Raw genomic sequence first — 20,829 nt, 5'->3', positions numbered from 1 at the left:
TGGTTACTTGAGTTTTAGGAGAAGAGCAAGCATCTGAGATGGTGCCCTGGCTAAAACAGAAATCCTTCTTTCCATTTTTAAAGTCAAGTGCTGGCTAGCCGGGGTTACAGGGGTCTCTCAAGAACGCCCAGGCTGGTGTACTATGTCCTCCGCATAGCCACACCTGTCCTTTGCATCCGCGTAAAGTCCAAATGCCACGTGGCTTTCAGAGTCCTACAGTTTGGGCCTAAATGTGTGACTGTCATTATGATTAGACTTCCCATTTATTGTTTTTAGTCATTTTATTGGGGGCTTGTACAACTCATCACAATCCATCCATCCATCCATTGTGTCAAGCACATTTGTACATACGTTGCCATCATCATTCTCAAAACATTTACTTTTTACGTAAGCCCTTGGTATCAGCTCCTCATTTCCCCCCTACTTCAGCCCTTGGTATCAGCTCCTCATTTATAATTATTATTATAAATCTTATTTTGTCATATCTTACACTGTCCGACGTCTCCCTTCACCCACTTTTCTGTTGTCTTGGGCTTCCCATTTGTTATTAACAACTTGCTGAGTCTGCAGACCTCCCACTGTCACGAGTTGTACAAGTGGGTCTCCATTTTTCCGATGGAGCAGTTGAGGCCCAGAGAGGGTAGGTAACAGGTCTGGGATGGCACAGCTGGCCAGTGACAGAGCTAGGCTGGAAATCAGGGTTTCTGTGTAGCTAATGCTTGCCTCTTTTTTGTACCCGTCAGTGCTTTTCAAAGTAGGCTGCGCATTTCTACTCATTCAGACTACTTGCTAAAACGTATTCTTGAGCCACAATGCTCTGTCTCTGCTTCTGTAGAAGTTATTTCTCCTTCCAGAATCACTTTCTGAACCCTTCAGTTTTCAGATAGGTGCCATAGCTTATTGATTAAAAACATCCTCAGTGAAGAATGTTGAGATGGCAAATGACTGGGTATGTATATTTGTACCACAATTAAACAAACAAGACATATCTTTGTCCCAGACTCAGGGGTCTGAATATGCTCTGTGCTACTTAGGATATGCGTGCATTTGGGCAAGCTGCTTAACCTCTCTGCATTTGTTTCCTGGTCTGTAAGGTGGAGATCATAATAGTCCATGCTTCATAGAATAGTTTTAGGGATTAACTATCTGTATTTAAAATAGCGTCTGGCACGTAGAAAGCTTTACACATTTGCTTCACACTGTGGCAGAAGTGTATTAACATCACTAAGGATCATGCTTAGTATTAACATTACTGAGGATAATATCACTGTCATGATCTTGAAGACAGTCTGGGTAGTTAGCTCTGGGTCTGTTTATTTCCCTGTGATTTGAATGTATCCATGTCCGGTGTGTGTTCCTCTGGCTTGGATTGCGAGAGCCCAGGGGGCAGGGCTGCCTGTGTGTGCACAGCCTGGCACCACTGGCAAGCTTTGGGCCAACCATCTTCATCCCGCCAGTTAGAGTATTCAGGTCTTTCAGAGCTCCTGGCTCACAAGGCTTCTGTTCACATGGTCTTGCGGGTCTCCCGGTGTGCTGAAATGGAATGCAAAGGCCAGCGACTGAGAAGATAGGAGGGATGCCCCTTCCTACAGTCAGCTAGTAGATGCTCAGGAAGGGTGGAACATGGTCTCCACCCAGCTGCCAACAGCCGCATGCCCACTCATCCTGTGGCAACCATGGCAGTGCTTTTGCTTGGTAATCCAAACCGACTTAACCCTTGCATTCCTCTAGTGCTCACCCCGCAGGGTTTGGAGCTCCACGGAAGTTGTGCTTACATTTGCAAAAGAGGTGGCAGGGTGGCGCTGGTGTCCTGCAGTGGTGCCGTTTAGTGACTTGGTCTCCTTGACCACATATGCTGTCTGAGGTGGACCTCCACCGTCGTCATTGTAAAATGAGGGCAAAAAGTGATCAGAAATAGTACATAAAACACCTCACACCTAGGTTGCTAAGGGGGAATTACTATTGTCAGAGCAGTAGGGAGTTAGGAGTGATGGAAAAGAACGAACGGTTGCCGTGTATGCCAGGCATTGTGTTAGGCTTGTAACCCATCTATAGCTTTCCTTTGTTTGACCTTTGCATGTCTCTGAAAGCGTGGTGGTGACACTCCCAGTTTCCAAACAGGGACCATATTAAGGAATTTGTTTGTGGTTTCATATCAGGGAGTGAATGGATAGAGCCAGCAAAACAGCCAGAGTCACATTACAAAAAGGCAGTGGTAGACTTTTTGTGGTAGTTACGTAATCTGGTGTCAGTTTGGGACTTGAGAGGATTAAGAGTGAAAGGGTGGAGTCTGGCCTGTAAGATATAACCAATGAAGCCTCTGTGTGGGCATGGCCTTCTCCTGAGAATGCTGGGAACTTCTGTATTTTCCTCCTTGGAGGCAGAAGACACCTCTTTCTCTCTCAGCTCTTTCCCTGAGAGACACGCTACTGACAAGACACACGGCGCTACGCCCTGGGAGCTGGAGAAGCCACATGGCCCTACCCTGATGCAGCCAGACCTCTGGAGCCGGAGAAGCCACAGAGACCCCTGCCAGCTCTGAGATGCTTACACGGCCACTGGATCCACAAGACTTCCAACCCAGTGGCCTGTGATCCTCCTGCATTCGGTATCATTGCATGTGTTTTGTGAGTCTGAAGAGGACTCTATAAATTGGTATTGGACTTATGGACCTGATCTGGACTGGGCTGGGACGTTTTCTCAATATTCAACTGCTCTTATATGTAAACCTCTTCCTTATACATATATGCATGTCTACGAATTTATTTCTCTAGTCTACCCGGACTAACACAGCATTCAGCCATTTCAAGAGGCATGCGATCGAGCATGCGATCGAGAACCGATGGTGTTAAAAAGAAAAAAAGAACCGATGGTGTTGAGGGCAGAAGTCCAAGCTGTACTGAAGACATTAGCAACAAACTCCAAGGCTCCAGGAGCTGACAGAGTGCCAGTGAAAGGTTTTAACAAACTGATGCAGTTGCGGAAGCACTCACTCATCTATGCCAAGAAGTCGGGAAGACTGGCCAACTGATTGGTTGAGATCCATATTTATGCTCATTCCAAAGAAAGATGACCCAAGAGAGTATGGAAGTTATTGAACAGTGTCAATATCACATGAAAGTATCAATATCAATATCACATGAAACGCATGCAGAATACAATCAACGGTTGCAGTCGTATATCGGCAGGGAGCTGCCAGAAATCCAAACTGGATTCAGGAGAGGCCATGGCTGGTGTCAGATGGAAGCAGAGAGCACAAGAACGATACTGGCTTGTGCTTTGTTGACTGTGCAAAGGCATTTGACTGTGTGGATCATACCAAACTATGGATAACGTTGTAAAGAGCAGGATTCCAGGACACTTAATTTGCTGCTATGGAACCTCTATACCCAGCACAAGAGGCAGCTATTGGAACAGAAGCAGGGAAGGCAGCAGGCTTTCAGATGCGGAACGGTGTGTATCGAGGTGTACGCTGAGTCGATAATCTGAGAAGCTGGCCTCTGAAGCGCAGTACAGCACCAGCATTGGAGGAAGACCGGCTCCGTATGCAGATGGCACAACTGTTTACTGAAAGACCCGAGGACTTGAAGCACCTGGTGATGAACAGCAAGCACTGCAGCGTTCAGTGTGGACCACAGCTCCATGTAAAGAAAACCAACATCCTCACAACCGGGCTAGTAGACAGCATCATGATAAAGGGAGAAGAGATTAAAGTGGTCAAGGATTTCACTTTGCTTGGATCCCACGATCACTGCTTATGTGTAGTCAGGAGATACCAGTCCCTGGAAAAGGACATCGTGATATGTAAAATTTGAGAGCCAGGAAAACGGAGCAAGACCCTCCTCAACAAGATGGATGGACAGTGTGTCTGAAACCATGAGTTCAAGTGTAGCAGCACTGGTGGGGGTGGAGGAGAACAGGGCGGTTTCTATCTGCTGTACGTTGGGTTGCCCTAAGTCAGAACTGAGTGCGCGGCCTCTAACGCTGAACATTTTACTCCGTAGTCTAGGTTCTTTCCAGAACTCAGAGAAGGGACTGTTCCCGAAGATTGATATGGTTGAAAAGGGCTTCATGATGGAGCTGTCGCTGGGCTTTGAAGGACAGGTGTCCAGAAAGGAGGATAGGCTTCGAGATGGAGACAACAGTGATGGTGTTAAGCAGGGGGAACCTGTCTGTTTAGATTAGGCTCTTTGGGTGGTGGATTGGTGAGAGAGAGGGCTTGTATGCTGTTTAACCAGTTTGGACCTGGCACATGGGAGGTTTTACAGCAAGGAGAGATGACACTGGTTGACTTTGGACAAGTCCAGAAGGTCTGGTTGGGAAGGGAGAAATGGGAAGATCTCTTAGCTGGAAGAGCTGTGAGGTTTACGAATGAGGAGATGATGCCACGGAGGAAGGCAGCCGTGAGGAAGAAGAGGCTGATGAACTGGTCTTTGGGACCCAAGAAAAAGGGTGAGCAGATAGCAGGATTGCAAACCTGGTTGCTGACAGAAGGGAGAAGGGTGACAGGGATCCAGAGGTGAAGCCACAGTTTTTCCTGGGAGCTTCCTACATCCAGGACATCTGGGGGAAATGTCCAGTGAGCAGTGCAGGGCTTGAACTCAAGCAGAGCGGGGCTCAATTCTGCAGCTCAGCAGAATTAAGCAAGATGTCTAATGGTCCTCCTTACAATAGAGGAAGAACAGAGTCAAGTTCTACATGGTCCGTGGTCATCGCCACTAGCCACATGCGGTTGTTTAAGTTTGAATTTGCTAGCGTCCACAGGTTCTCCTTTTGCTCGAGCCCCATTTCAAGTGTTGTGTTGTGGGAGTGGCTTCAGTGTCAATATTTCCATCATCACAGAAAGCTCTTTTGGGTAGCTCTGGTCGAGATCTGGGAGAACCTGTAAATAACTAGGGGGCTGAGAGGAGGGAAAGGATCATGAGAAGGGGACAGAAGGAACATTTGGATTAAGAAACTCTGCTGCTGCTGCTGGGACAGTTCTCTAAAGACATGAGGTACCTGTGCTTTGTTTCGAGTGGAGTGTCTGTTTCCCCCGCGATGCCCGGTTTTATGGAAAGTCCAGATTTCAAGTTGATGTCAGGCTTGTGAGGTACTGCTGCTGGTGCTTGTTCTGGTAGTGGCCTGCGCCCAGCTGCAGGAAATACGTCCTCGTCCCGCGTCATCCGCACTGCCGTTGCTATGGCCGAGCCCTTTGTTGGAGCCACGAGGCCAGCCCATTTCGTGGAAGGTCTTCCTCTTTTTCACCAACCCCTCATCGTCGGGCTCCAGAGATTGAGTTCGGTTGGCCGAGCTGGGCCTTTGACGGTCCTGTCGGCCTTCAGAGCATCTTTTGGCCACGCAGTGAGGGGGAGAGCCTCACATTCACAGTGGGAAGAAGACGGCATCAGTCATGTGACCTAGGCTGTGCAGGGGGCTAGATCACTTGCCTTAGGCACATAGCCAGGAGGTGGCAGGGCCTGAAGTGGAAGCCGAGTGTCTGACTCCAAAGTCTGCTTCCCCCATAAATCCTTTTGTGACCGTCCAAGACTCATGCTATTGGGGCTCGCTTTGAAAGGACATCAAAGCCAACGAGGAAACGCAACCCTCGCTTGTGAGAACAAATGTGATGTATACCTCTCTACTTTTCCCTGGCCATATGTATTCGTATGAGCGCATGGGCCTTTATAAGCACGTGGTGCCGATGCACACCGCCGTGTCCTCCGGTCCATTTTAGTGCCTATGCCTGGGTCAGACCAGGCTCTGAGCTGCCCTCCTCGTCCTGTATTGGTAGCTCTAAAGTCGTAATAGCGTTGAAGATGGTGAGTGGGGGGTGGGAGTGGGGGAGGGGTACGGACTTTTGATGTTTGGCCCCAGTTCACTTGGCAGTAAGACTTGTGTGTACTAGCATGAGGCTATATATAAGTTCAATTTATCCAACTAAGCGTTAGGCTTCATAAATCGCACTGTGGCACCAGTGAAGTGTCTGATCTCCGGCAGTCGCCTTAGACCCTGCTGGTGGCATTAGGTAATACGTGGCATAGGTAATACATAATCTTTCTGGACTCCCTGCCCCCCAAATTTTGAATCCCAACTCCTGCCCCTCACCCCGCTCCCTGACCCCGGGGTGTCAGATCCGGGTCTGCAGGGCTGTATTAGTGTGTCTGCTGTGCTAGGCTAGGCCAAGGGGGGAGCCTGAGGGTCTGCTTAGGGCGAGCCTGGGAGGAGAGGCGGTGGCTCTCTGAGAAGTCAGTGCACAGGATCTCCAAGAAAAACAGGAGCTTGCTGTGTTGTCACGGTTGTTACTACAGCTGACCTAGCGGGCTTCTCCTGGAAATGCTTTCATGTTTAACTCTGGCACACAAGAACCCACCCAGAATCCACCGTGGGCTGCAGCAGGGCTGTTTGTCCATTTGTGTTTGCTGGCTGGCTGATGTGTAAGTCTGGGGTGAGCTGGGGGCTCCCGTGAAGCCCGTGGTCTAGCCAAGTGCAAGCACAGTTATGCGTCTGGTATGAGAAACGCCTTGGCAGAGGTAAGCACTGGGGGTTTGAGACCCCGAGGGCAGGACCCAGGCAGGTCTTGCGATAGAGGCGGTGCTGAGCTGAGTCTTGAAGGATGAGTCAAAGTTACTGCACTCAAGTGGGGCTGGGAGGTGCCCAAGCCTATACCAGGACACCAGAGGGTGGGGTGAGAGGGTGGCAGCCGAAAATAGGAACTGTTTTGATGTGACGGAAGGAGGGGAGGAGAGAAGTTGGAAATGGGCTGGAGAGGTCGTTTGGGGGCTAATGATAAGGTCTTCCTCTGCCATGAAGGAGCCCCGGTAGTGTAGTTGGTTATTCAGTGTGTGATTAACTTTGAGGGCCCCAGTTCGAGCCCACCAGCTGCTCATGGGGAGCAAGATGAAGCTTACCATCCCCATAACGATTTACAGCCTCAGAACCCTACACAGACGTTGGAAGGAGTTGTTCATGGTTTGATGACAGTGGGTTTTGAGTTTGTCTGCACTCAGGGGCCCTGGTGGTGCTGGGAGGTAAGCCTTGGGCTGCTAAGCATGAGATCAGTGGTTCAAACCCACCAGCCTCTCCTCTGGAGAAAGATGAGGCTGTCTGCACCCATAACACAGACACCCTCGATAGGACCACCGTGAGTTGGAATCAGCTGAGTGTCAGTGAGCTTGTTTGCTTGTGTTGATGCTTGTCTGCAGTGGAGGTCTGGGCCTCCTTCTAAAGACCAGTTACCAGGGGATCTTATGCCAGGGCTGCCCTTCGCAGGGGCGTGTTTTCTTTCAAGCTACGGGTTGAACGGATGGGAAGGGCCAGTGAGACGAAGGCGGGCAAATTACGAGTGGGCTTAGAGAAGAGGGCCACGTATAACCTGTGTACGGGAGAGGCTCGAAAGGGCTTGATGACTGGACGCACATAGGCTGCAAAGGAAAGCCTCCGGTGTCCCTTCTTCTGCTGGGTGACACTGGGGATGTGTTTGCGGGGGAGGGAGCCAGAGTGGCTAGGAGAGCGGGGGTGGGGGTGGGGGGCTGAAGAGAGAGAGCTGGAAGCTGTGAGCAGAGAGGAACCAGAAGACATGAAGGTTTATTTGGGACAGAACTGCTAATAGCCAGCTTCCGGGTCAGACTGTGGAGAGAAGAGATTCCGAGAAGATTGTGGGGTAGCTGGGAATCCCCCCACAGCATGCCCTCAAGTTTCCACACAGTCACCACTGCTGCTGTTCAGTGCTGTTGGCTGGACGCGAGAGAGACGCGTGTGAGAGCACAGGGCAGCTTTCCTGCAGTGCCCGGCCTCTCGGAAAGTATTGCTGCTGGGGGGATGCGGGTGGGGGGCCTTGTTGCAAGCCAGATGTGTTGAAGCGAGCAGTGGGTGGCTACAGACACCGTCTCTTGGAGATAGTCTTGTTTTAGTCTCTTAAGAAAAAAGGAAGTCCATTCAAAACAGTGCCTTCTGAGGGGGGACCGACTGTGCCAATGAGAATTGAAGCGAGACGCCGGCTCCCAGGCTCCGGTGACTGTTTTCTGGTTCCAGAGGCTTCATCTTGATAGACGTTTACAGGACGATCCTAGGCGCTCACTAGGAACCGTGTTAAGCAAAAGATTGAGAAAGTTTCGCTGTTGAGAATGATGCGGGTAACGAATGTACAAGTGTGCTTTACACAATGGGTGGATGGATGGATGGGTTGTGATAAGAGTTGTATGAGCCCCCAATAAAATGATTTAAAAAAAAAAAGTTTTGCTGAGGGAATTTCCCCCCTATCCCAGCAATGCCGGTGTGCAAGGGCAGGCTCACAGTGACTCTCCATGGAGGCAGACCAGCTCACCATTCTCCCTTGAAATGGCCGGGGAACTGTGGGGCTGGCAGGCTAGTGCTTAAGCCACTGCGCCACCAGGAGTCCATTCCGACTATAGGCCCGGGTAGCACTGCCCCCATGGGTTTGGGGGTAGTAGAAAGCTTCATCCGTGCCCTGCAGAGGAGCTGGTGGTTTCAAACCGCCCCCCTTGAGGTTGGCAGCTCAGCTTGTAACCCACTACACCACCAGGGCTCCCTTCAGGGGAGGGTTCCCGAGGTGGTTAACATCACTTTCCAAAGTGCTGCGGGCTAGGTGAGGATCCTTCTAGAAACAATAGCCTCACGTTGGAATGTTTTTTTACAAAGGGTTCCTCGACTTTGTGACAATACTTGTTGACTCCCCACCTTTAGAGATGAGCTGAGTCCACAGGCACGGCCTGCTTGTCCCTAGGTGGTGTCTGTTACGTCTGTGAGAAGGAAGTGATGGAAGGAACAAAACCCAGAGAGCGAGAGCGCCCAGGAGGCACCCCAGGAAGCAGAAACGGAGCCCAGGGTCCTCTCCCTTCCTTTGAAAAGGGCAAGCGCCTTTGCATATTACAAAACACGTGGGCTATTTATCATGAAGTCACTGCTTTATAGCCGAAGAAACTGAAGCCCAGGGAGAGGAAGTCCCTTGTCAAGTCACATCGGAAAGTAATTCAGAGCCAGCCGCGACTTCAGTTTCCGGATTCTTCCCGCATTGACGGAGTGCTTACTGTGCACCAGACACCGGCCTGTGCACCGGGGAGGGCGCAGAGCCAGGTCTCTGTTGCTGAGCACGTGATTCCAGTGGGAATGGCTTCCAGTAGGTGGATAGCATTTAATGTCCTATCAGTACTGAAGGAGCCCTGGAGGTGTAGGGGTTAACCTGCTGGGCTAAGCTCGGGGCTTTCTACTTCCATAAAGAGTTACAGCCTTGGGCAATCACAGAGGGAGTTCTGCCCTGCCTTGTGGGATCGTTCCGCAGCTGCATCGACTTGGTGGCAGTGAGTTGTTGGTTTGAGTTTATCAGTACTCGAACTCTGCCACTGAGTCAGTACCGCTCAGAGCCACCCTACAGGGCAGGGTCCTGTGAGTTTCCCTGACTGTAGCTCTTCACAGGAAGAGAAAGCCCCCTCCTTCTCCCGACAAGCAGCTGGTGGTTTTGAACTGCCTAGCATGCGGATTGCAGCCCAGTGCATGACTAAGCTACGCACCCCCCCAAAAACCCTCTATAGCAGTGGTTCTCAACCTGTGGGTCGCGACCCCTCTGGGGGTTGAACGACCCTTTCACAGGGCTCACTAATACATCCTGCATATCAGATACTTACCTGATGATTCATAACAGTAGCAAACTTACAGTGAAGAGGTAACAGCGAACATACTGTTATGGTGGGGGGAGGGGTCACCACAACAGGAGGGACTGTATGAAAGGGTCGCAGCATCAGGAAGGTTGAGAACACTGCCATGTAGCGTCGGAACCAACTTGATGCCGTGGTGGTGGTGGGGATGGAGCGGAACGAACAGGAAGAAAGGAGAAGTAAGACTGTGGCCCCCACCCACAGGGCGAGCAGGCTGCGTAGTGAGCTCAGAGGGACAGGGCCCTCACCAACGCACCGACATGGCGCCCATTCCAACTCCTCGTCACCCTGTAGGGCAGAGTGGAGCTGCGCATTTGGGTTTCCAAGGCTGTAATGTCTACGGGAACCGACAGCCTCACCTTTCACTTTTGGAGCAGCTGGTGGTTGTGAACTGCTGACCATGTGGTTACCAACCCAAGGTGTAAGGTGTGCCCCAGAGGAACTTCTAGTTCGGAGCCATTCACGGTTTCAACGTGAGGTGGCGCGGCATTCCTTTCGGTGGCACCACGTCTTTGTGGCGGTGGCTTCCTGGCTGGTGCAGCTTGTTTGCACCAGACGAGTAACCTCACGGAGCCCTGGTGGCGTGGTGGTGGTGCGTCGGGCTGCTCACCGCAAGGTCAGCTCTTTGAATCCACCTGTCACTCAGCGGGAGACAGATGGGGCTTTTTACTCCCAGGAAGGGATGTGGACTGGGAAACCCACAGGGGCAGGTCTACCCTGTCTTGTAGGGTCACCAAGAGTTGGAATTCACTGAACGGCAGTGAGTTTTGGGAGTGTGAATAACCTGATGCTTGGCATTTTGAACTCACCCAGCAGACTGTGGGCAACAGGGCCATACCAACTACATCCAAGGAAATTCCAGGAGCGGCTGTGCTTGGTAACCCCCGGGGCCACCGTTGTGTAAGAAAGGACTCAGGGTGGGTGTGCTTTCTGGCGACTGGAAAGAGTACAGCCCCAAAGTCAGTGTGGAACAGGACATGCGTGTGCGGGGACCCCGCCTGGTTCCGGGGCTTGTGTGGTGCCTGGTAGACACACACATCCCCTTGCTAAGGAATGCCGCGATAACCTTGGTAAAAATCAAGCAATCCTTTTCTGTCTACTTAACGCGTCTTGTTTTTTTGACGACCGCTTAGGTTGGTAGGACATAAACGCTTGCTAGTTGTTTGACCCTCTCGTCTTAAATAGAGCTGGTTCTCTTGGTCCGTAGGCACCGCTAGAAGACGATCGAGGCAGTAAGGGCGCTGTGAACCCAGAGTTTAGGAACTTCTTGGGTAGGGGGGCAGCCAAAGCGAGGCGGAATGGTGGGGCCCGTTTTAGAGGGGGTGACTGAGGAGGTGACAGTCGAGCTGGGTCTTTGTGGGATGTGGCGATCTGGGGGAAGACCATTCCAGGCAGTGGGACCAACAGCAAAGGCCCGGTGTTTGGGAATAAGCTTGACATGTTCCAGGAACAGCACAAAAAGCAGGCATGGCAGCGTTAGACGAGCAAGGTAGGTGGGGAACGCACAAAGCACAAAGCGGTTCGCACGCTGCTGTTACAGTCCTGGTGAGACCTGAAGGTCGTGTCTCCCAGGGCTGGGTGTGGATACGGTGAAAAGTGGCCAGATTCTGGGTCTCGGGGCAGTTTATTTTATTTTTTAAAGATCATTTTATTGGAGGCTCTTCCAGCTCTTATAACAATCCATATATCAATTGTACAGATATTGCCATCATCATTTTCTAAACATTTACTTTATGCTTGAGCCCTTGGTATCAGTTCCTCTTTTCTCCCCCTACTGTGACCCCTTGATAAATGAGAAATTGTTACTATTTTCATATCTTACATCGATCGCTGTCTCCCTTTGCCCATGTTTCTGTTGTCCCTCTGGGGATATTTTAGGAGAACCTTTTATTCTGAGAAAGTTTTCCAGCCACACACATGGAGCATGGAGGTCCCTCCAGCCCCAGGCCCAGCCCTGTCTGGTTTGGGCAGGAAGAACGGGGGTGGGGTACAGGCCCCCATAGAACATAGAAGCGGGGCATGTGTAGAAGCGGGGTGTGTGTGTGTGTGTGTGTGTGTGTGTGTGTGTGTGTGAGAAGGTGGGGTGGGGGAAGGGCTAGGAGGGTGCATCCTGGGGAAGCCAATGCAGACCTAGCACACCCTGTGGGCCAGGCCTCCGCAGGCGGGAGCCGTCCTTGCCCAAAGCAGCTCGAGTGGCTTGGCAGTCATGGTGACAGGTGGGGCTCCGAGGGCCAGCCCCTTTGTTTCTAGGTCCACGATATAGTCTGTGTCCAGCAGCAGCCAGTGCCACGGCACAGAACGTTATGGCCCCCAAGTGTCAGTCCATTTGCCAAAAAAAAACCAACCTCAAACTTAACTGATCTTTGCTAACCGGAAAGAACTCCAGCCTCCGCTGGTGTGAGGTGAGGAGGTGGTTCCGGGGACAGCAGCCCAGACAGAGGAAGAGTCCTTTAAAGCCCACAATAGTCACCTCCTGGCAGGTCCTGGCCACCCTGGGGTGGTTGATGACGTTGCTGCTGCTCTCTGCGCTGCTGCTTTGGCCGAGAGGACCTCGCCTGGGCTGGCAGACCACTTGGGGCCAGAGACGAGGCTCTGCTAGCTGTCGTATGGTCGAGGCCCGTTTTTAAAGGTAGAACTTGCTTGCATCACTGATGAATTAGACCGAGTCGGGGCATGAGGGGATCAGAGAGGAGTTAGGAAGGAGGTCTAGGTTTTGGTTCTGAGCCTGGTTCCTCTTGGCTGTGTCAGTGGCCCAGACTCCCCGTGACCAGCGTAGCGGAGGGCTGGTCTGCCGGTTTGCAGAGCGACCTTTCCACTTGCGAGTGGCTGGTGCTCTTCTGACTGGACTTGAGATATGATCTTCTGTGAGGAAGGCCATGGAAGGGAAATTGCCCCCCCTCCCCCATCCATGACTTGCTGCTGTAGATGTGAAAATGCTCATCCCCTGGCTAAGTCATGTTTGTCAGCTTCTGCCCGGAAAGTTACTCCTTGCCCTCTTGCCACACTGCTCGGAGGCAGGCAATCCCTTACTAGTCCACACCCTGCTGCTCCTCGAGGGTGGAGCATCACTCAATTACCTGGCATCCTGACACATTTTTCCTGCTTCCCTGTGGCTGCCTTGGATCATTTATTTATGTCATCATGGATTCGTGGTTATTTGTTGGAATCTTCGGTGATAATCCGGCCTTTCGCCATTTACTTGGTCACTCACATCCCCCCAGCATTGGCCACCGGGTATGCTTTCGGGGGACTCGTGGGTTTTGTTCAGGTGTATTTCAGGAAGTCTTTATCTTCTGCCACGATGTGGGGCCTGAGGCTCGTCCTACCTGCTTCCTGCCCCGGCTGTCGTTTCCCTGAGGAGCTCTGGTTTCTTTCATTGGAAGATGGTGAGGAGAAACCAGGCTCTGGACTCCAGATGTGTCCCTTACTGTGCTCATGATGTGTAGTTGCCGCTAGGCCCTCTCAGCATCCAGGGCAAGGAAGTGCATGTCCGACTGGTAGTACGCATGCACTAGTAGCCGTCGTCCATAGTATTCACTGCCAGCAAGTCCGCGTGGGCTCATAGCGACCCTCTCTCTAGGTTGACCAAGGCTATAGGCTTTTTTTGTTAACAGTTGTATTGGCACTTAATCCACATGTCAGACAATTCAGTTGTTCAGTCACATCAAGAAGAGTTGCACACTCATTACCTCCAGCTGTCAGTCTTTACAGGAGCACACAGCCTCATCTCTCCCCATGAAGCAACTGGTAGGCTTGAACCTGTGGTTTGCAGGCCAATGTGTAACCCACGGTGGCACAAGGGCCAGCCATGCGTTTGCTATGCCATGTGTTTATGGGCATCTGTAAAGATTCTTAGATGCAGCTATTGACATTAATCTAAAATGAGTTCATAGCCCCCAGATTATGGCCCTTAGACGCCCTTCCAGCCTGGATCTCAACACGCCACTCCCACCCCCGTGATCACCTTTCGGCCAAAAAATAGACACGTCTGTAAAGGAAACCCTGATACCCATGAGACAGGTGCTTCTGAGAACAATCAGCCATGGGAGACCACAATGAGTTTCACATGTGTGTCTCCAGCTCTAATCCGTTCTCAGATGGCTCATTCTAACCCCCGCCCTCTGTTTGCGTCTAACCTTCAACAATGAGAAACCTGGCTCCCACGATCCACCATCCTTCACTTGATGGTTACCCCCATGAGCCCCAGACTGGTTTCAGAATGATTACCGGGTGCCTCTACAGTACAGCACTGAGGCACACTGCCTTTGCATTTGCCTTCTAAGCCACTCCTAGAACTTTCAGAGTCGTTAATGACATGACCTTCTAGCCCCCAAAGCCTAAAGCATTGACTCTCGTCCTTTTTTCAATTTTAACTTTTAAATCATTTTATTGGGGGCTCTTACAAATATCATAGCAATCCATATTTCAATGAGATCATGCATGATTGTATAATTGCTCCCACCATCTTTTAGAAAACGTTAAAAAAAACCACCCCAAACCTTTTCTTTCTTCTTGAACTCCTTGCTATCAGCTCCCCTTCAGCCCTCCCTTCCCCACCTTGCTATCCAGGTGCTCTCCCGTCCAGTGTCCCTGTTCACCTACTGTTCTGCCACTCGTTCTCCTCAAGTGGGGTTATTCAGTCCACATGGCTACCTGTCCCCCCCCCTCCCCCACCTCTCTTCCTGAACCCTCAGAGAATCCTTCCTCCCACTCTTCTTTGTGAAGAGGTTATCTAATTTGAATGCCCTGCATAAAACCAACTTCCTTGTACAAATGAACACACACAGGTCTAACAAGATGAATGAGGCCGAACTAAGACCATCAGAGTCAAGGGAGGAAATGTTAAAGGACTAGAGGGTCGTTATGTGACTCATCCTGCTGTGGAAATGATTTTCCTCCACACGGTGTAGGAGTTAGCTGGGCCAAGCAGCGTCAGCAAGGGGGAAGGGCTTCTGACGGGACCGCTGCGTGGCTGTAGTGACGGCAGAGCCTGGAACAGGCTGGGAGCATGGCGTATTAGACACAGGTACACAGAACACTACGCTCTAGAGCAGCGGTTCTCAGCCTGGGGGTCGAGACCCCTTTGGAGGACGAACGACCCTTTCACAGCGGTCGCCCGATTCATAACAGTAACAAAATGACAGTTAGGAAGTAGCAATGAAAATAATGCTATGGTTGGGGGGTCACCAACACGAGGAGCTGTGTGAAAGGGTCGCGGCATGAGGAAGGTTGAGAACCGCTGCTCTAGGGTTTTTCTTGTCTGTAGTCTTTATGGAAGCAGCAAATCACCAGGCCTTTCTTTTGGAGTGTCCTGGGTGTGTCCAAACTGCTACTCTTTACTGCTTACCCATACCCCAACCAAACCCATTGCCGTTGAATTCATCCCAACTCCTAGCAGCCCTTTCTAAGGTTTCCCAGACCATACATCTCTATAGGAGCAGACAGCCTCATCTTTCTCCTACAGAGCGACTGGTGGGTTTGAACCACCAGCCTTGGTGGAGTTAGGTTCGTAGTCAAGTGCAAACCATTTGCTCCAGGCAGGGAGACGAGTAGAGATTTTTGCAGTCACCCAAGTGAGATGTTGGTAAGTAGCATGGACTAGTCCGGGCTTGCCGGGGTTAAGAATGCCATGGTTCGAGAGGCATTAAGGAGCAGAGCTGAAGGGCCTTGGCGATTGAGCGGAAGGACTGAACTGTGATTATGTTCATATTTCAAACAGCTGTCTTTCGGCTTTTCATCTTTAAAGCTTGTTGGTTTTTTCTGGTTCTTGTTAATGCACGGTTGAAAAAAAATCCATGTTTAGTAATATTCCTCAGAGCAAAATTCTTGAGTGGTGCTTCATGCCTCCCCAGAGCCTGTCTGTAACTCAGTGTGGACTCTTCCTGCTGTTCCCTGGGGACTAGGTTTGGATTTGGAGGAGCAGAGATGCAGGAGCAGATGAACTTCCCTTTCAGGTTTAAGGTGTAAACTTCTTACCCTCAATGCTTTCTTGGTTGGGCGACCTTGGGTTTTGGGGTTTTTAAGATGAGTTTGTTGCGACAGACATTCTCAATCATTCCCTAGAGCCCTTAGACCATAGGCTCCAAACTGGATTTGTCCAACCACCCCCTTTTCAGGGGGGGAAAAATCACTCATTCTCCCTCTGACAATTCAAAACTCCTCTATTGAGCTGACAGCAAGGGCTCAAGTAGAAACAAGTGTTTTGAGAATGATGATGGCAACAAATGTGCTTGACACGATGGATGTATGGATTGTGATAAGAGTTGTATGAGCCCCCAATAAAACTATTCAAAAAACAAACAAACAAACAAACCCCTCTTCTACTGTAGCTGATAATCCAGGATAAAATGCAACTCCTGCCCACCGCCATTCCAGAGTGCCCCAGGAGGCTGGGGTCACCTCCTTCAGGAAACACCCCCTCAGCTCCTTCCAACTGGAGATCTCTGACCCTGGCCTGGCTCCTCTGCAGAGCTGAAGTCTCCCTGGCAGTTGATGACAATAAGATCATTTTCTTATCTCATATTTCATACTGTGCTGTGGGACTCTCAAAGCACACTCTCCTCGTGTGTCAGCACCCTGGATTCCCACAGTAAGCCTGGGGGGAGGGCAGGACAAGTCAGATTCCTGGAATTAAGAGAGGCCCATGACGTCCTCAGAGTCAACGGTCAATAAATAGTAGAGCAGGTGATAGAACGTAGGTTTCCATAGCCTTTTCCCCCCAGGAATGCGCTCCATCTCAATAAAAGGGAGCAGGCTGGCTTGAGCAGCCATGCGTCCCGCAGTCAAGGCACCCAGAGGAAATCTCTTTCCCCTCTCGGGGCCCCTGGGGACGCGGCAGCTGGGCGCACACACAGGAGTGGATCCTGCCTTTCTGGGCTGTCGTTCCTAGCTGTGACCTAGAGGCTGAAGTCGATGTGAATCCGTTTTCACTCCCCCCCCCTTGCTCCTAGGTGGTTCTACCGTTGACAGTTCAGGACCAAATGGGAAAGGTCTGCTTGGAGAGCAAGGCTCCTGGGCTCAGGAGAAACCCGACGGCACGTCCACAAGGTAATGCCGCTGCCCCTTCACTGTGAACCCCTGCACCCTGCTGGGAGCCGGCCTAAGAGATGCCCTTGACGTTCCCTGAACACTTGCTGTGCTGTCCGGCACCAGGCCGGCGCTCTGCCACACACCTTGTTGCACCCACCATGGGCACACCACCCTTATCTCTGTTTCACAGCCGAGGTGCAGAGGGGGTTACGCAACTTGGCCAAGTCCCCAGAACCGCCCGCCAAGTGGGGGAGGGGGATTGGAAGCTGGCAGTCTCATGGCTCTTCAGAAATGCGTGCAGTTCAGAAACACGCGGGGTCCCGCTCCTCTGGGAGGTCCTCCTGTTTGATCAGAAGCCCTAGTGGCAGCGCAGTCACGAAAGCTGGTAATCGCCAACCGAGAGGGTCTGTGGTTCGAACCCACCAGCCACTCTGCAAGGAAGGATGTACTCGTCTGCTTCCACGGAGGTTGGCAGCTTCGGCAAGCCTACTGGGCAGTTTGACTGTGCCCTCTCCGAAGCCTACGAGTTGGAATCAGCAATGGTTTTGTTTTTTTTCCCTCCCGCCCTCTCACTTTTCAAAGGAGTCCCTTTGAAGTCTGGACTCAAGTGCCCCCTACAGGTCATAATGAGAATCATCTGGCCAAGGTCAAACTGCTTTCTGACACGTGCACATTCATTAAGCACTTACACATCAGTGAATAAGCCCTGAACTCTAAGCCTAGTTAGAGCTATTGTTCTCAGTGGACTTTAGAGCATTCTTGGGAAATGTGAATAATGTGTTTACCTAGATTTAATTGCTAAGTACCTGGATGCTAGTACATGCTTTACATATCTTAACCCTTTATTCTTCAACAAATGCTTCTTGTGCAATTGCGTGGCACTCAGGTAACTGTGGGGATTCAAAAAATCTACAGAGAAGTGGCTTGAAAAGAGAATGGAATTTCCCTGTGAACTTTTTGCAGCCCCTCGTTTGTCAAATTTCGCTTTTCTTGTTGGCATTTGAATGATTTTCAGAGTCAACACTTTTGTGACCGTTGGCCGTTCGTTCTGCACTATCCTAGCGTAATAGGCGCGAGGCAGGCCAGGTTCCGCGTGAAAGCGCCCGGGGCTGGGAGCGATCATGTGTGGCACTAGCACGCAGACAGCTGTGCGTTCGCACCTCCCTGGGAATTACTGTCAATGCTGGGGCTCCGTTTCCCAGGTGACAAATGGAGGAAGGAGGTTAGATGAACTTCCAGAGCCCCTTCTGGTCTAAGACTTTATGAGTGTATTAGCAGAAGGAAGGAGAAAACAAACAAGCCCTCCAGACAGACGGTACCCACAGAGGGCGCACTAGCAGTGTGCCAGTACACTTCCTTCCACACGGAGACTGTGGTTTTAGGAAACGCCTTTGGCCATGGCAGCTTCCCACTCATGTGTTCTGTCAGGGAGGACTCATGCACGGCTGAGCCTCTTGTGTGTGTGTTTCCAGGCAGAACAAATCGAAGTCTGAAATCACCGACATGGTTCGCTCCTCCACCATCACCGTAACAGACAAAGCTCACATTCTGTCGGTGCAGAAGTTTGGGCTGCGAGATACGATGGTGAAGTCACACCTGGTGCAGAAGGAAGAGGATTATACCTACATCCAGAACTTCAGGTAGCCACATGGGTCTCAGGTCTTTTTCAAAGCCAAGTGACCCTTTCCACTCTGACATCGAAGCACTTGTCCCGGTGCCTGGGATTTGGAAGCAAATCATTCTAGAGACTTCACTCACCTCATTTTCTAAATCGGCCTTTTCCTTTAAGGAAGATTAGGGAAAAAAGGCTTTTTATTATTAGAGCAGTTTTAGGTCTACAGAAAACTTGAGCAGGTAGTACAGAGAGTTCTCATATACTCTCTTCCCCCGACACACCCACATTGCCGAAGGACGGCTGCTGGAATTAGTGTGGCACATTTGTTGTAACTGATGAAGCGTTGATCATTTATAGCTAACGTCCATAGCTTATATTGACATTCACACTTTGTGTTGTACATACCTGAGTGTTGACAGACGTGCAATGTCACGTGTCTCCCCTTAGAGAATCGCCCATGGGCTCCCTGCCCCCGTGGGCCCTTCCTTTCCCCAAACAGCCACGTAATCCCTGCCGCTGCCATCCTGCTGCTGCCATCCTGCCGCCTTTTCTGGAATGCCACCTGCTGGAATCAGACAGTATGTAGCTTCTCCACACTGACCTTCACTTAGCAATATGCATTTCCAATTCCTGTGTTTATGTACCCCCCCAGTCCATAGCTCATTTCTCTATATCCCTGAGTCATATTCTATTATATGGGTGAGTGTCCAACAGTCTATTTATTCACATATTGAGGAACATCTTGATTGCGTCCATGTGTCGGCACTTACAGATGCAGTTGCTGTGACATTTGTGTACAGGTTTCTATAGAGACGTACGTTTTCAACTCCATTGGGTAAATACCAAGGAGCCAGTTGCTGGGTGGGTTGTCCGGTAAGACTCTGTTTAGTTTGGTCAGAGACTGCCTTCTGTGCTGCGTCTGTCAGCAGGGAGTGAGAGTCCCTGGTGCTGTCGCGTTCTGCCGTGTAGCCGTTTCGATGGGTGTGTAGTGATAGCTCATTATTGTTTTAATCTGAAGTCCCTACTGACCTAGGACGTGTAACATCTTTTCATTTGCCCGCCATGCCTTTTTATCGATCGATCTACTTATTTATTATTAAGCCAGAGCAGCACTGCTGGGTATGGTAGAGCGGGAGGGGCACAATTTGTGAATAGTTACAGGAATATTGGGGGTACAGAGGAGGCGTGGGAACCTGCTTTTGTCTATTCCTCTGAGGCGGTTTTTTCCTTTGGTCCTTCTGGGCCTAGAAGAAGCCCCAGAATGAAGTTAGTTGGTCCTTTGATCATCTTGTCAGGCGGAATTACTGACAGTCACACGGACCAAAGTTGTAGGTTCCCTTGGTCTTTTTAAATCATTGCATCCGGGGACTCCAAGACAAAGCTAGCTGTTTCTAGGGTGTAAACAGTACGTTAGGAAACGCAGCCTTTTGGACACCGTGTGGCTTTCCAAAGACCAGGACACTTTTTAGTCCTTTGTGTTGGTGGCATACCCGGCGTCAAGCCTCATTACATGCATCCTAACTCCCTCCGTCCCACGACGGTTACAAGGAAGAGCGGGTGTCCGTGCAGCGTGTGGTTATTAACACCGGAGCAGCAAATGCTGTGGCCGACTGCCAGCCCTCTCCTGGTGCCAGTCATTGGTCAAGGTTAGACAGGGCATTGCTCATATCTTAGAAGTCTACTTAGAGAGACTGGAGCCTGGCCAAATAGGCATATCATGTGTTTTTGTTTCGTTTTTTCTTTTTCCCATCATCTGCCAAGTTCTCCCACGTCACTGTTTGATTCTCTTTGGTGACAGGTTCTTTGTGGGAACATACAATGTGAATGGACAGTCTCCCAAAGAATGCCTCCAGCCCTGGCTGGGCCATGACCTCCAGGCTCCCGACGTGTACTGTGTCGGGTGAGTGCTGCTCTCCGGGCCACCAACATGGCCTTGTCAGTGGTTGGCTGTGGTGGACGGGATGGGGCACAGCCTCCTGGACGCATGGATGTGGTGGACGGGATGGGGCACAGCCTCCTGGACGCATGGCTGTGGTGGACGGGATGGGCTAGGAGTGTATGGCCGCATCAACATGTTAGCAATAGCAGCTGTGTCTCTGCCCTCTCTCATGCTGGAAGAACTGCAAACACGTGGGATTTTTAGAGCGGGCCCACGGTAAACACGGTCCTGGCTTTTCAAAGAAGCATTGAAAACCTGCTGTGCATGGCATTCACGTGCTAAGCTTTCATTTTGAGTCTCTCTCTTTGTCGGAACCAGTGCCTCCCGAAGTGCGGCTCCCTCAGGACTCAGCCAACCCTCTGGCGGTCACACAGGAAGCGGATCTTTTGCCACAGACGGAAGGTTAATGGGAAAGAAAGAAAAAGAAAAAAGCCCCACCAGACACTTCCTGGTTCCTCACCTCTCTCTCCGCACTGTTGCTGGGAAAAGGAAAAAGACAAGAAAACTACCGGAGAGACATGCAGTTACGAAGCCAGACGACAGGCGACACTGGGAAGCGCTACCACAAGACCTCTCTGAAGCGCCAAGAAGCA

At 50.9% G+C, this 20,829-nt stretch overlaps 1 protein-coding gene across 1 annotated transcript in view; it reads left to right on the top strand.

The window, feature by feature from the left end:
* The window catches only part of INPP5B (inositol polyphosphate-5-phosphatase B), a 64,558-nt gene that overhangs the window by 22,955 nt on the left and 20,774 nt on the right, over positions 1-20,829 (top strand). The window contains exons 9-11 of the mRNA XM_075554126.1: positions 16,604-16,700; positions 18,155-18,322; positions 20,096-20,197. Of these exons, the coding sequence (XP_075410241.1) occupies positions 16,604-16,700; positions 18,155-18,322; positions 20,096-20,197 (367 nt within the window). The remainder of the gene's footprint in view (positions 1-16,603; positions 16,701-18,154; positions 18,323-20,095; positions 20,198-20,829) is intronic.

This window comes from Tenrec ecaudatus, chromosome 1 (assembly GCF_050624435.1).
Source record: "Tenrec ecaudatus isolate mTenEca1 chromosome 1, mTenEca1.hap1, whole genome shotgun sequence".
NCBI classification, from domain to species: Eukaryota; Metazoa; Chordata; class Mammalia; order Afrosoricida; family Tenrecidae; genus Tenrec; species Tenrec ecaudatus.
The sequence above is the reverse complement of the archived record's forward strand: the minus strand, read 5'-3'. Positions and strand labels throughout refer to the sequence as shown.